At 37.4% G+C, this 12947-nt stretch overlaps 1 protein-coding gene across 1 annotated transcript in view; it reads right to left on the bottom strand.

The window, feature by feature from the left end:
* The window catches only part of LOC6034486, a 40650-nt gene that overhangs the window by 16402 nt on the left and 11301 nt on the right, over positions 1-12947 (bottom strand). The window contains 1 exon segment of the mRNA XM_038249498.1: positions 5884-6643. Coding sequence (XP_038105426.1) covers positions 5884-6620 — 737 coding nt within the window. The 5' untranslated portion in view covers positions 6621-6643.

Genomic DNA, 12947 nt, shown 5'->3' with positions numbered 1-12947 from the left:
TCTGTAATAATGCATACAATTTTAGATGTATTTTACTTTAGAATTTGAGCCATGTTACATATTTTTTATTTAATACCTGGGACGCTTTGGGACTACAGTCTAAATAGAGTTTTTAGAGCCTGTTGCAATTCGCCCCATGTGTCCCTTTTCACCCCAGATGACGACACTAGAGGTAAGGTCAGTTACTTTTCACGAATGAAATGAAATCGTGAATAATTTGATCGAATATACAGTATGTAAAAAAAGTATGTGACACATTTTCCGCCCTGGTATACCAGTGGGAAAATTTTAAAACTTGATTTAATTTTGAAACAGATGTTGTGATGGATTCTGTATAGTTTAAGGCTTGTAAAACAAACATTCAATGATTTATAACCTTGACTTTCGACGCAAGTGAAGTATAAACTGGTCATATCCTGAAAATATGATGAACGTCAATTGCAACTGCGTACAGTCATCCCACTTATTCGGAACGGTTTACAGATCGGCCGATATTCAAAAAATCATGGAAAATCAACAGTTGAACATAATGATTTGCTTTTATCTTCATGTGAATGCTTTTGTTGTGATCTTTCGATTGATGTATCGAACAACTGCATTTTTTTACTTTTATATCAAGTTGTTGAAGAAAAACTTTGAAATCCACAAATTCGGAACACTTTTTTCTTGCGAATGTAAACAAATTTTGGTTCTCTCCATGAGTACATATTATTTACAAAATAATGACTTCTCGCACTGAAACCAACGAAACTCTAGCTTAGTTATGTTTTATGAATGGTCTGATAACTTTGTTTGTGAAAATATCAGTTAAATTCAGGTGTTCCATAAGACAAAATAACATCCCACAATCAGGGAACAGGCAATTTGGAGCACTAGCGTGCACAGGGTGGGGCAACATGGGGCAGTTGCCCCACCATCCTCAGAAATTGACAAGGGGGTGTCCATAAACGATGAAATTTCTAAAACGCTCATATTGTTGCCCCACCTTCCTTGAGGATCTGGGCATGCTAGTGATTTGGAGGCAGAGTTTTGCTGCTCAGAGCTAGTCTTGAAATGAAGTTTTTTGTTTAAAAAGCGCTACTTTTATTAGTGAAATAGCAAGGGTTAAAATTCAAAGGCTTGAAATAGATGAAAATAAACATTTTTTATGCATGTTTCTATTGTGAAATTGTCTCAGGAACACGAATATGATAAAATTATCACCGGAAAATTTGATTTTTATTGGGTTCCTTTTCAGCCTTTTTCATAACTTTTGCTATATACATGCTAGAGCCTTGGAATTTTCTGACATTAAATTTAAAGTATAAATACACATTTCACAAAACAAATCTAGAGTTTTTTTATAAGGTCCTATAAACATATGAAAGACAATAGTTTATTGGTCCTTTTCAAAAAAAAACTCTTGAAATAAACCTCGGACGACCCCTAGGGGAGCGTCCATAACAAAAGTTACTTTAGAGGTATTGAAGTCTTTTTCGACCCCAAACTTTAAAAAATCCTCAAAAATCCAGTTTTTGACCGATTCCGGTTCTTTTGGCCACAAATGAAAGCTTAGAACGTCCCCTTTCCGAAACCGACCCGGAAAACCGGTCACTGTGGCCACCGGGAATCGGCTACAATTGTAAAAAGACCTTTTTGAGACCCCAACTTTGACGACCTGTATCTCCGGTAATTTTCAACCATTTTTTCAAAGTTTGGGGTCAAAAAGAACCCCAATACCTTATGTGTGATTTTTTTTAATACCAAGGGAAGGTTAAACTGCCTTACCCAATGCGTTCTTAAACTCAGATAGTAGTCCCAAATATCCCCTTCAAGCTGCAGGTCGAACCGAGTTGATATCTGGATGGAATATGTTAGTGCGTCCATCCCGGGAATTCCCGGGATTTTTCCAAAACCGGGGATTCCCGAATACCAGGATTTTTAATAATTTGTCCCGGGAATTCCCGAAATAGAACTATTCTGAGTGTAGTGTCGATTTTCCCCAGCTGGCAGAAGTAACTCAAAGATATCTTTTCAAATACGTTTGAAATAAAACATGAAATTTGATCTAAAATTTGCATTAACCGGTATTATTTTATTAGTTTCTGCATCTGAATTTTGAAATTAAATTTAAACTTGCTTAAGTTACAGCATTTTTAAGATTGCTGACGCTTTTGAACCTTCAAACTTTGTATCTCGATTTGCCCCACTTCCCGTTCAGCTAGAGTGCTTGCTCATATTTTGGCCAGATGCTAGTTTTATATGTACAAACAACCCCTGAAAATTTCAGGTAGATTGGTGAGGTCTAAACGACGTCCCTCGCTCTTAATTTTTGATCCCGGATCTAATTTAGACTAAGATGACCTAAATTTGCTGCGCACTTGGTGTCCATAGATTTAATCATTCAGATGAATATAATTTTCAGCTATTTTGTGTAGGAGTGTGGGAGGCACCATGTAGGTGGATTAAGTTAGTTTTCAATCAAATATTGAAAAACAAAATTCTCCACCGTTGTAACGTCACGCAACATATACGCTACTCGTAGAACAGAAACCGAAACGTCTAATCCTAAACTCAAAATTGATTCGTATAGCAAATTTAAAGTACTTTCAGGATCTGTTAGAATATTCTTAGAAATTTCCGAGTTACAGCAAAAAAACTGACAAAAATTTGTCAAACTGTTGTAACGTCACGGCAGAATATGTCGTTATGAGATTTAATTTTCAAATAAAAACTTGATTTATCAACGAGCCACGCGCCAAAAGCAAGAAAATGGCCAAAGAGCAATTCCAGGGGACCATCCATAAACCACGTGGACAATTTTAGGGGGTATGGCGATTGTCCACAATCCATACAAAACAGATTTTTTTTGTAAGGACAATTGTCCACGAGGGGGGAGGGGGGGTTCGAGATTACCAAAAAAGTGTCCACGTGGTTTACTGCCGTTCTACGCATAATTGTCCCATGTTCGAAAAAGTGCAACTGAGAAAAACGCGATTGAAATTTTTCGATCGATTTCGGTGTTTCTACGCATAATTGTCCCGTGGGTTCCTATTCGCCCTATTTGTCCCTAATTGCCCCAGTTAGCAGTGTATCACTCTTATTTGTGATCCTCTTGCTAAAAAACAGGTAAATACGACATAATGCTACATAAAACTAATGATTCCGTATAAGAAAATACTTGGTGGGACAATTATGCGTAGAAGTTTAACGATGGGACAAACAGACTTGATGTTGTTTTCAATGAGTTTCCGAACAAAGTACCCGATTTTATGTGTTTTTCTTTAAGTATACGACAAACTAAACTTAAAAATGTTAAAAAGTCAAAATCGTCCAAAAATGACATGGGACAATTATGCGTAGAACGGCAGTTTATGGATGGTCCCCAGCTCAAATCAGGAATTTTTCTGGTACTTTTGTAACTAACACTCTCCGATTTCCGATTGAAACTTTGTAGACATGTTATCCTAGGCCAATGTAAGCAATTTTTGTGTATATTGACAGCATTTCAAATTGACTCGTTTTAATATTTACGTAAGCTTATTTACTTCACAAGAATTGGACATAGGACAAATTGTCAATATGGAGACTTTTATGTAAAATTGTCTGGAGAATCGATTTCCACTATCGGTTTTTTTTTAATTTTGGATCAATTAAAAAACAGTTTTAGTAAATGATTTTTGTTTTTTTTTTAGGAGAGACATACCAACCTGCATTTCTCGCGAGTCTTTTTGTAACTATTTCCTCAAAAAAATTGAACGAAAATAAATCGTGACATCACTTCAAAATTTAAATTTTAAACTCAATAATCTAATGTCCTTCACAAATGTCATTTTCGAGTAAAATTGGCTCCATAAACACAAAAATTGCTTACATTGACCTAGGATAACATGTCTACAAAATTTCATTGAAATTGGAGAGCGTCGGGTACAAAAATACCAGAAAATTTGAGCTGGAATTGCTTTAAAACGAGAAAAAAAATCCATACTATTTTGTGTAATTGAAGTACGCATCAAAGAGAGTTGAAAGACTTGGTAGCCACACAAGTGTGCTGAAAAAAAAAACTCGGCCGAAAATAGAAATTGCTTGGGTTCTAGTTCATCCTTGTCTAACTAGAATAGACTGGAAACATTTTTGTAAAAATTTAGAGTGTATCGCGAATTACCGATATTTTTAAATTTGTTTGTACCAAGAGCCTTCTGATAATTGAGCATAACTAATATCATCACCTTAACCAGGATTGAAAATTTTAACAATCTATTGAGATGAGAAAAAACGGAAATTAGCGGAAATTTTACCCAACTAAAACATAACAATTTGCTGTCGATTACTGGTAACACCTAATCGCTCGTTAAACTGATGTGTTAGTACCAATCATTAAACCACATTTTGAAGGACTGATTTCATCAACCGGAACCACACGTCCAAAAATAAACCAATAGCCATTTGGTCAGGTTGTAACGATCTCAAGTACCATTCATGCGTTCTCCCTTCTTGATCGTTTACTGCTTCATTTGGGGGGTGTTTGTGGTCAAACAATTATGTTGTTTTTTATGGTGCTGCTGGTGAATGAGTTTAACACCAGGTCGACCTCCAAGCCCTGCCCGATTCACTACAAGATCTGACTGTAGGCATCATAAAAATATCAACGAATGAGGAAAAAAACAAGAGGTGGTTCAACGAAAGAGAAATCGCTAATAATCGGAGGTTACAACAGGCAGGCGGCGTAGCGTAAAGTTTGTATACACAATCGTTGAACCTTGATATTTTGCCTGTTTTACAGTTGCTCACGCAGAGAGACAAAATGCCCGAGCTGTGTGTTGATTGTTGCCAGCAGCGGCAATGTAGACGGCGTTCAAACACGTTTTCTGGCGAGAGACCCGAAAAAGATTCGAACAAGTTTGGGATTTTGCGTAAAGGCAGACGACAAAATCTCGACGCTATAGTTTAAAAAGTCAGCAGCTAAAGAACGTGGCGAACGTGCCACATTTTTAAGACGTAACAACCAATTGCCCTTAAACAGATGGGTTCGAGAGTAAAAATTTGTTGCACGATTTCAAATATTTTTGAGACATTCTTTTTAAGGCATTTCAGTTTGACTTCAATAATTTAAAAAAAAATCATGCAAAATTCATAATAAAAAATAATTCAAGTTCTAGCAAAAATCCATGTAACGTTGTAATCACGAAAAAAGGATTCATCGCTTAATTAACAAATATATTTTGCTGGTTTGGTTTACTGAAACATGCCGAAAATTCAGCTGGGCCAGCCAATTTTTTCGCTGTTATGGAACCGTAGATTGAAGAGAAACTTGGTTAGCGAAATCGTCAACACATACAGAACTGAGATTTACAAGATTGCCAACTATGTACTAGATTGTGAAATTACACTTTGATGTTACAGATATTTTTTGAAATTCCCGCCTTATCCTCCTGGCCTTCTATCGGATGGGAAAGTAAAACGTCGGTCCATTTGCGTTAAAGAGGTTTTGGGTCTGGAATTCCAACCAGCTTCACGCTGCGCACGGATCTGTCCCAACTGTCCTAGCTAGTCGATTTACGTCCTTCTTGTGGAACCAATTGCACATATTGCATGTAATGGCCAAAAAACGAGGAATGTTGCTTTAGTTTAGACTGCTTTTGTTCGTTTAAACTTTTTTGTCTATGCTTTAACTTAGCCAGCGAAGGAGTCAATTATGAGCTTGAGACAATAACAACAAAAAAATGTAACGTTCACCGATTCTTTTAAAAGGATGTTGCGCACCGCATGGAGTATGGAACGGTTGAAGAAGGTAAAAAAAGGAAAATAAAAATCTTCCCAACCATCTCGGAAGAGGTATCCTGCTGGTGATTCACGCAGGCAGACCCACTTTCACAAATGGTTCGCCATCGATTCGATACCCACCTTATGTAGATAATCTCGCAGTTGTACTTGATCCTTCTCCAGCCGGGTGCCACGTTGGTGGCGGCACGTGGTGACATTGTGGCCGAGGAAGTTTTCGACGAAGTCTCGTTCAGCTGCTGGTGTTGCTGCAACACTTGAACATTTTCCACTGGAATGTGACCAACACTTGTGCTTGCTATCCTGTTTACAACAGGATTGATACTAGTACTATTGCTACTTGCTGTACTTCCACTATTCTCTCCCAACGGATTTACACTAGCTATATTTACAACCACGTTACTTCCTTCCCGCCCACCACTTAGGCCACTTCGTGCCAGATTCATCTCACAACTCGCGGAAGCATTTTCGACACTAGCAGCAAACACCAAATTATTAATATTCCCACTAAACTGGGAAATCTTATGCTGTTGCTGTTGTTGATGTTGATGATGAAACAGCTGCTGTCTTGGCGGCGGCAGATGCTGCTGGATCCGATGTTGCTGCTGTTGATGTATGGCATTGTGGAGGACGACGGTTGAGTTGTGGGCTCCTCCTGCCGTCGTTAGATTCTGGAGCTGCTGGATGTGGTTCGGCATGGGAGGGTGATGCTGTGGCGGTGCCGGCGGCGGCTGCAGTTGCTGGTGATGTACGACCTGCTGTCGAATGGTGGTGCTACTGTTGGGGCCAGGAACTAAGGAAGATGGGCCACCGATACCGACCATACCACGCATGGCCGCATCACCGTTTGGAGCGGCCATTTCGACAGTGCAATAATATTTCTGGAAGAAAAAGATTTGAAAAAAAAAAGTTTTGTTAAATGTAGTTCAATCATTTCAAATTACGCTTATTCTAATGCATTTGATCCCGATTCAAATTAAACGGACTACTCATATTAAACACATTAAACATTCGTCAAGAACAGCGTCCCCACAAACAATTTTTTTTTCAACTTTTCTATTTACTTAATTCGTTTTCGTTTCACGGAGCAAGGTGGGGAACGCGGCCTCAAGTCAGTCCAAGTCCGGTTTCTTGTTGGAAAAAGGGTAGTGGCCGAACTAGTTTTGCATACAAAATGAACACCACCGGAAGATATAGGGGATCGGGAGGGGGAAGGTGAAAGAAAATTAGTGTAGGAGTGAGTTGTAAGAACTTGGATGACTTGAGCAATTACGTTAATCTAAATTTGAAACTGAATAAAGGAAATCTGGAATTATAATTGAAAGTAAAAAGGCCTGTAAGAAACCTACAATCTTTTTAAAAGATAAAATACTGAAAATCTAACATGTCTAAGGAATATTAATCTTTTTTCTGGGCCCCGTCCTGTCGCGTCCGTCAGTAGTCTTGTCGTACATTACAACTAGAAGCAGATCTGCCAATAAAATAGTACACTTTAGTTGAGAACGCCATTTTGTGTAGCTTTCACAGAGCCCCAGAATAAGATTTCAATCACGAACAAAAACTTCTTGCAATGTAGTGAGTTCAGATCGTGCAATCTTGACACACCCTGCAAGAGTTTGCATTTAACGCATCGAATAAAACAAAAATTACTCAAATTTTAACGTCACAGATGGTGTCAATCTCAAGATTCATCTCAAATTTTCGCTTACAATTCTGCGGATAAAGAGGTTGTCCCAAAAAAAACAACGGTTGAAAAAAAGTGCTTGATAATTTAAAGCAACTGGACCAGTCAGCCCAAAACCTGCAACTTCATTTACCAGTTTTTTTCAAAGTTTATCAAATGTACTTATTGGATTTTCTCGCTTTTGGTCTTATTCAAATAGTAAAAAAAATTCACATAAAAGATTAGACACTATCTTGAATTAAAACCAAGTTATGATGACAAATGTTTATGAAAAATCTGGATTTGGTCAGATTTTTCAAAGATTTATCGGCGAAATTGAATTGAAAAGTGTCTACAAGACAACAACTTCATCGTCAACATGTCGAAGATATTAATCGGCGGTAGAGGGTTCAAATAAAAGGATAATGATTTTCGGTATATTTGTGCAAGCGCCTTTGCGCTAAGTGGTGCCATTGCTCATGGGTACACACAATGCCTAATGAAGCACATGCAATACGCGGTGCATATGGAACACATGCACATTTAGTAACAGAGGGTAACAAAATAAAACTTATCATAAATTGATTTCTTCACTTTATTTAATTTATTTAATGTTCTGAAAGGTTGATAATCATTCAGTAAAATTCACATTAAATTTTGACTCTCTGTAATTTTTAAAATTATCACCGGAGTAACGAGTCGTCACCCTGTGGAGCCGACCCTTAAAGTAGGTTCCGACTGTTGTTAGTCCTTCGTCTGGGTCGGGCCGATTCAGCGCCGAGCATCACGCGAAAGGATCGTTCGAAAGGCTTCAAATTGGTCTGCTCCTTTTGGGCTAGACATGGCGCGGGATTTGCCTGTCGAGTGGAAAAACGCAGTGTGAGAATGTGTTTCCCGATGCAGTTCCTGGGTGTCGTGTTCACGCCAGGTGAACCCTATTGTTTGTTGTTCTACCCAATTAATATTGCTGCCGAGCAAATAACATGCGACGAGTTGTGTACATTTGCCGACTGGTTTATTTAGTCGGCTGGTAGGAGCATTTTTTTTTTCTTCTTCTTGCTTACTCCAGTGCATGTCGTGTTTGAGTAAATCGCGGTCCCTGTGTGCATTCTAGGGTGGGTTAAAGATTGGCAAATCGGAGGGGTCTGGGCGCCACGATTGTTTGACATAATGGTTGATAAGAGCTGTTCGGTAGTACTACTCAACTTACATTGATATCCAACACAATAGAACTTTATGACGTTTCGCGTACACACACTAGCGCACCATTTGATTTTGCTGGCCGGACAAAATTTAACCTCAATCTTTTTCGTATACGTACACGCAATACATGCGCACGTAGATAACTCTATATCATATTCAAGCTAATGGTTGTGAAGTAAAGCAAATGTAGGGGAAAGTGGGGCAAGTGTAACAAGCTAAGGAAATGCTCGTTATAACACATCAAAAACGTTAAAAAATCTGTCGGATTTTTGATAATCATCTTTTTTGATAATCACGAGCCACGTAGCCCAGTGGTAACGCTTCCGCCTCGTAAGCGGTAGATCGGGGTTCGAATCCCGGCTCGGACCAACACAACTGGTGATCTTTTCCCTTCTGGAATCGATTGCTTAGTAAAGGGAAGGTAGTGTATCGTCACAAACTGGACCTTATCACGACACCTTAGGGAGGCGACCTATGAGATGTTAACATTAACCTTAACATGTTAACATTAAGTTGAGAATGAAATTGCCACTGAATCCGCTTTGCAAATGCCGGCCCCGATACTCTTCAAGGGTGTTCCCCTCAGGAACTGGGAAAGATTTACTTTTACTTATCTTTTTCCAGGTCTTGACTAAGACTTAGATAGAACAAGTTTTTAAAAAATCCTGTTTTTGATGTAAAAAAATAATTTTAAAAATTTTGATTTTCCGTGCGTTCTTCTCAACTAGTGGGGCAAGACGAACAACCCGTTGGGGCAAGAGGAACAATGCATGAAACAACATGTTAATTTGCTAACAATTGCACTGTTATCACTTAGATACATCAGATTAGAATGTATTTGAAACGATTCTTTCATTTTTAGATTAAATAATGATTTTTTACTAAAAATTTGATCGTTTTTACGAAAAAAAAATATTACTTAGAAGAAAAAAGGAAATTTTCATAATATTATTGTATTTTGCATGGACAATTTTTTTTAACAATTGTTTATCAGTTTTAAGTACTTTTATTAGAGGTGGGCAAAAAAAGAGCGAGCCGCTCAAAGAGCCGATTCATTAAAAAGAGCGAACGAACCATGACTCACAAAAAAAGAATCGCGGTTCTTTTTTAAACTCCGGTCTCGGCTCACTATGGAATATTTTTTAAACTTGTTATAAATAAAATTTATTGAATTTCCAACAAGTTGTAGTGTTAAATTTGAACTTATGAATTACTACCAAAACTCTACTAAATAGCTTAGAGATTTTGGAAAAAAATTAAATCCTCTTGCCCAGTCATGCTTTTGAACGGGTTCTCCGTTCGTTCAAGTTCACACAGCAACACGGAAAATAACAGCTCTGAGAACGAACGCTCGTCTCTAAGAAACGTTCGTTCAGTAGGCTTTTTTGAAACGAACGGAGAACCCAGTTCAGAACTCTAGCTTTTTCCTTTGATGGGACCTCAGTAGACCAGCTAAACTTCATTCACTTTTAATCACCCCTTGACATATCAGCCCAGCTAGCTCAGTGGTAACATATAAGTGTAGTAATCAAAGGTAGTGAGTTCGAGAATTCGAATGATTTGTTTTTGTTTTTTTGTGTAGTTCGAATCATTTTTTTTTTCATAAACTTTCAAGCTTTAAATTTGTTCAAAACCACGGTGGTCATAAGGTTTCGTCTGTTTCTTAGTTGAAAGCTTCAGATGCATTTTTAGCTTTAGTTTTCATAGCCTCTCTACCTGGATTTTCCCTTGAATGGTATAATAATTTAAGTCCAAAAGTTGTTTCACTACCCAACTAAGCACCAAATAAAATAAATGAATTCAACAAAATAAGATTCGAACTCACTTTCTCTGATTACCAAACTTTTATGTTACCACCGATCTAACCAAGCTATATGAAAGTCAGTCTACTGATTGTCAATATAAGTCAAACTGTCGCCATAAAGAACCTTTGGCTACAGGCGGTTCACAGAACGCGTTCCAAATGTTGAAAGAGAACGGCACGAAAAAGTGACGTTCTGTTTTTGGAACGAAAACCAATGGCTCCTGCGCTGTGGGTTCAGTTCACACTGAAGAACGAGAACGAACGCAGAACGGGTTCCGTGCAAATTGCATGACTGCTCTTGCCCTAATAAACTTCAGCGTTAATAGAACTTATCGATCAAATCAGAATAAAGAATAGAGTTAACAGAATATTTTCACTAAATAAAATATCAGCATTAGTTCAATTTTGGCGGAAATTAACACAATTTTAAAGTTAGCAGAAATTTCTCCAAAATCCTAGATTTAAGTTTGGATACCATTCAATTATTCGAACGTTTAGGTTCGAGTACAAATGTTGACATAGAGACCGCCAAGACCTATGGTTTTCAAAGGCATCTTCTCGTTTTTAGTTTTTTTTTCTAGCTAATTCCAATGTGAAATAGCTTTAAAAATCATACCATTCTTAAAAAATATCCTTTTCATCCATATTCTGAAAAAGAGCGAAAGAACCGTTCAAAAGAGCGGCTCTTTTTAATGAGCGAACGAAAATGAGCGGCTCCTAAAAAAGAGCGGTTTTGCCCACCTCTAACTTTTATGTATTTTTTCCCAATAAAATATGTTGTTGCAGCAATTCGCATTTTTTTTTTTCATACTAAAAATCCATATGGTACACTTGCCCCACCTGAACAAGATTTTTTTAATGCTCTCAACAAAAATAACTCAAGGTTAAATCATACTTTATAATAGGTGCAAGTCATTGGTAGGGACACTACTGATCTAGGAAAAATTACATTTTAGGGACCATCCATAAACCATGTGGACACTTTTTTGGGAATCTGTTATCCCCCCCCCTCGTGGACAATTGCCCATACAAAAAAATTTTTTTTGTATGGATCGTGGACAATCGCCATACCCCCTAAAGTGTCCACGTGGTTTATGGATGGTCCCTTAATAAAATTAGCCTTAAAACGAACCCTAAGCCTTATTTTGTACTTATCAAATATTATAAGATAACAAAGATAACAAAAAACTTCACTAAATCTTATGCCCCGTGCCGTTTACGTCGTTTTGACGGTTGTGTGGTACAGTCATCCCTTATATTGGGAACAGTTTACAGATCGGCCAACGTTCAAAAAATCATAGGAAATCGATAATTGAACATAATGATTTTCTTTTACCTTCATGTGAAAGCTTTTCTTGCGATCTTTCGATTGATGTATTGACCGACAGTATTTTTTACGTTTTATATAAAATTTTCAAAGAAAAACATTGACCCTTGAAATCAACAAATTCGGAACACTTTTTTCTTACGGATGTAAACAAACTTTGGATCTCTCAAGGAGTACATATTTTCTACAAGACAATTACATCACACACTGGAACCAATGAAACTCAAGCTTAGTAATGTTTTATGAATGGTCTGATAACTTTTTTGTGAAAATCTACGTTAAATTCAGGTGTTCCACAATTGTGGGAGGCACAATAACATCCCACAATTATGGATCAGACAATTTAGAGGCAGTGTTTTGCTGCTCTGAATAAATAAGTCTCGAAATGCAGTTTTTTGTTCAAAAAGATCTACTATGACTAGTGAAATAGCAAGACAATGTCCAAAAAAGGGTCCTTATAATAGTAGGGTCGACAGAAAAGCTGCATTTGGCATGCTATTGACAAATTATCACAAAAGTGTTCCGAATTTGTGGGTGTTCCGAATATGTGGGATGACTGTAGTAGAATCAGCTAATTGCATTGCTAGCAACATATCTTCATACTGAAAATAATCAAAATTGTAAAAATTGCTGCCGTACGAGCGATTGTTCCTCTTGCCCCATATGGTCGTCTTGCCCCACCTTCCTCTATTTTTATTTACTGGCAAAAATTCAAGCTTCTTACTGTTTGATTACTTATTTTATTGAAACTTATCTAGTTTAAAACTGCTCCCCTCCCACTAACATTTACACACAACACCCTCTGTAATTACTCTTAGCTTTAAGAACAATGTAATTACAAAAGCCGACTCAGTCCTAACCAAGTCCCTGTACTGAAAAGGATCTAATAAAAATATTTTTTTTAAAAATAGTTTAAAACTGACCTTAAATCAAACCCTGACCACGTTAATATTTTAATTTTTCATTTAGAACAGATCCAGACGACAATTTTCAGTATTTTCTTATATTGATTTCAATGATATTGTTAGGCTTAAGCTTTTCAAATTCACTGAAGACAAAACAAACGTTAGCCTTTCTGTATAGATTTATCTATACCTATTCCAATTCAAATCACAAATTCTGCGTGTGGTAAAATTTCACACAAGAAATTCCTGTGCTTCGCATAGTTCCTCGCGGTCAATGGAGGATAA

The sequence above is a fragment of the Culex quinquefasciatus genome, chromosome 1, assembly GCF_015732765.1.
Source record: "Culex quinquefasciatus strain JHB chromosome 1, VPISU_Cqui_1.0_pri_paternal, whole genome shotgun sequence".
In the NCBI taxonomy this organism is placed as follows: Eukaryota; Metazoa; Arthropoda; class Insecta; order Diptera; family Culicidae; genus Culex; species Culex quinquefasciatus.
The sequence above is the reverse complement of the archived record's forward strand: the minus strand, read 5'-3'. Positions and strand labels throughout refer to the sequence as shown.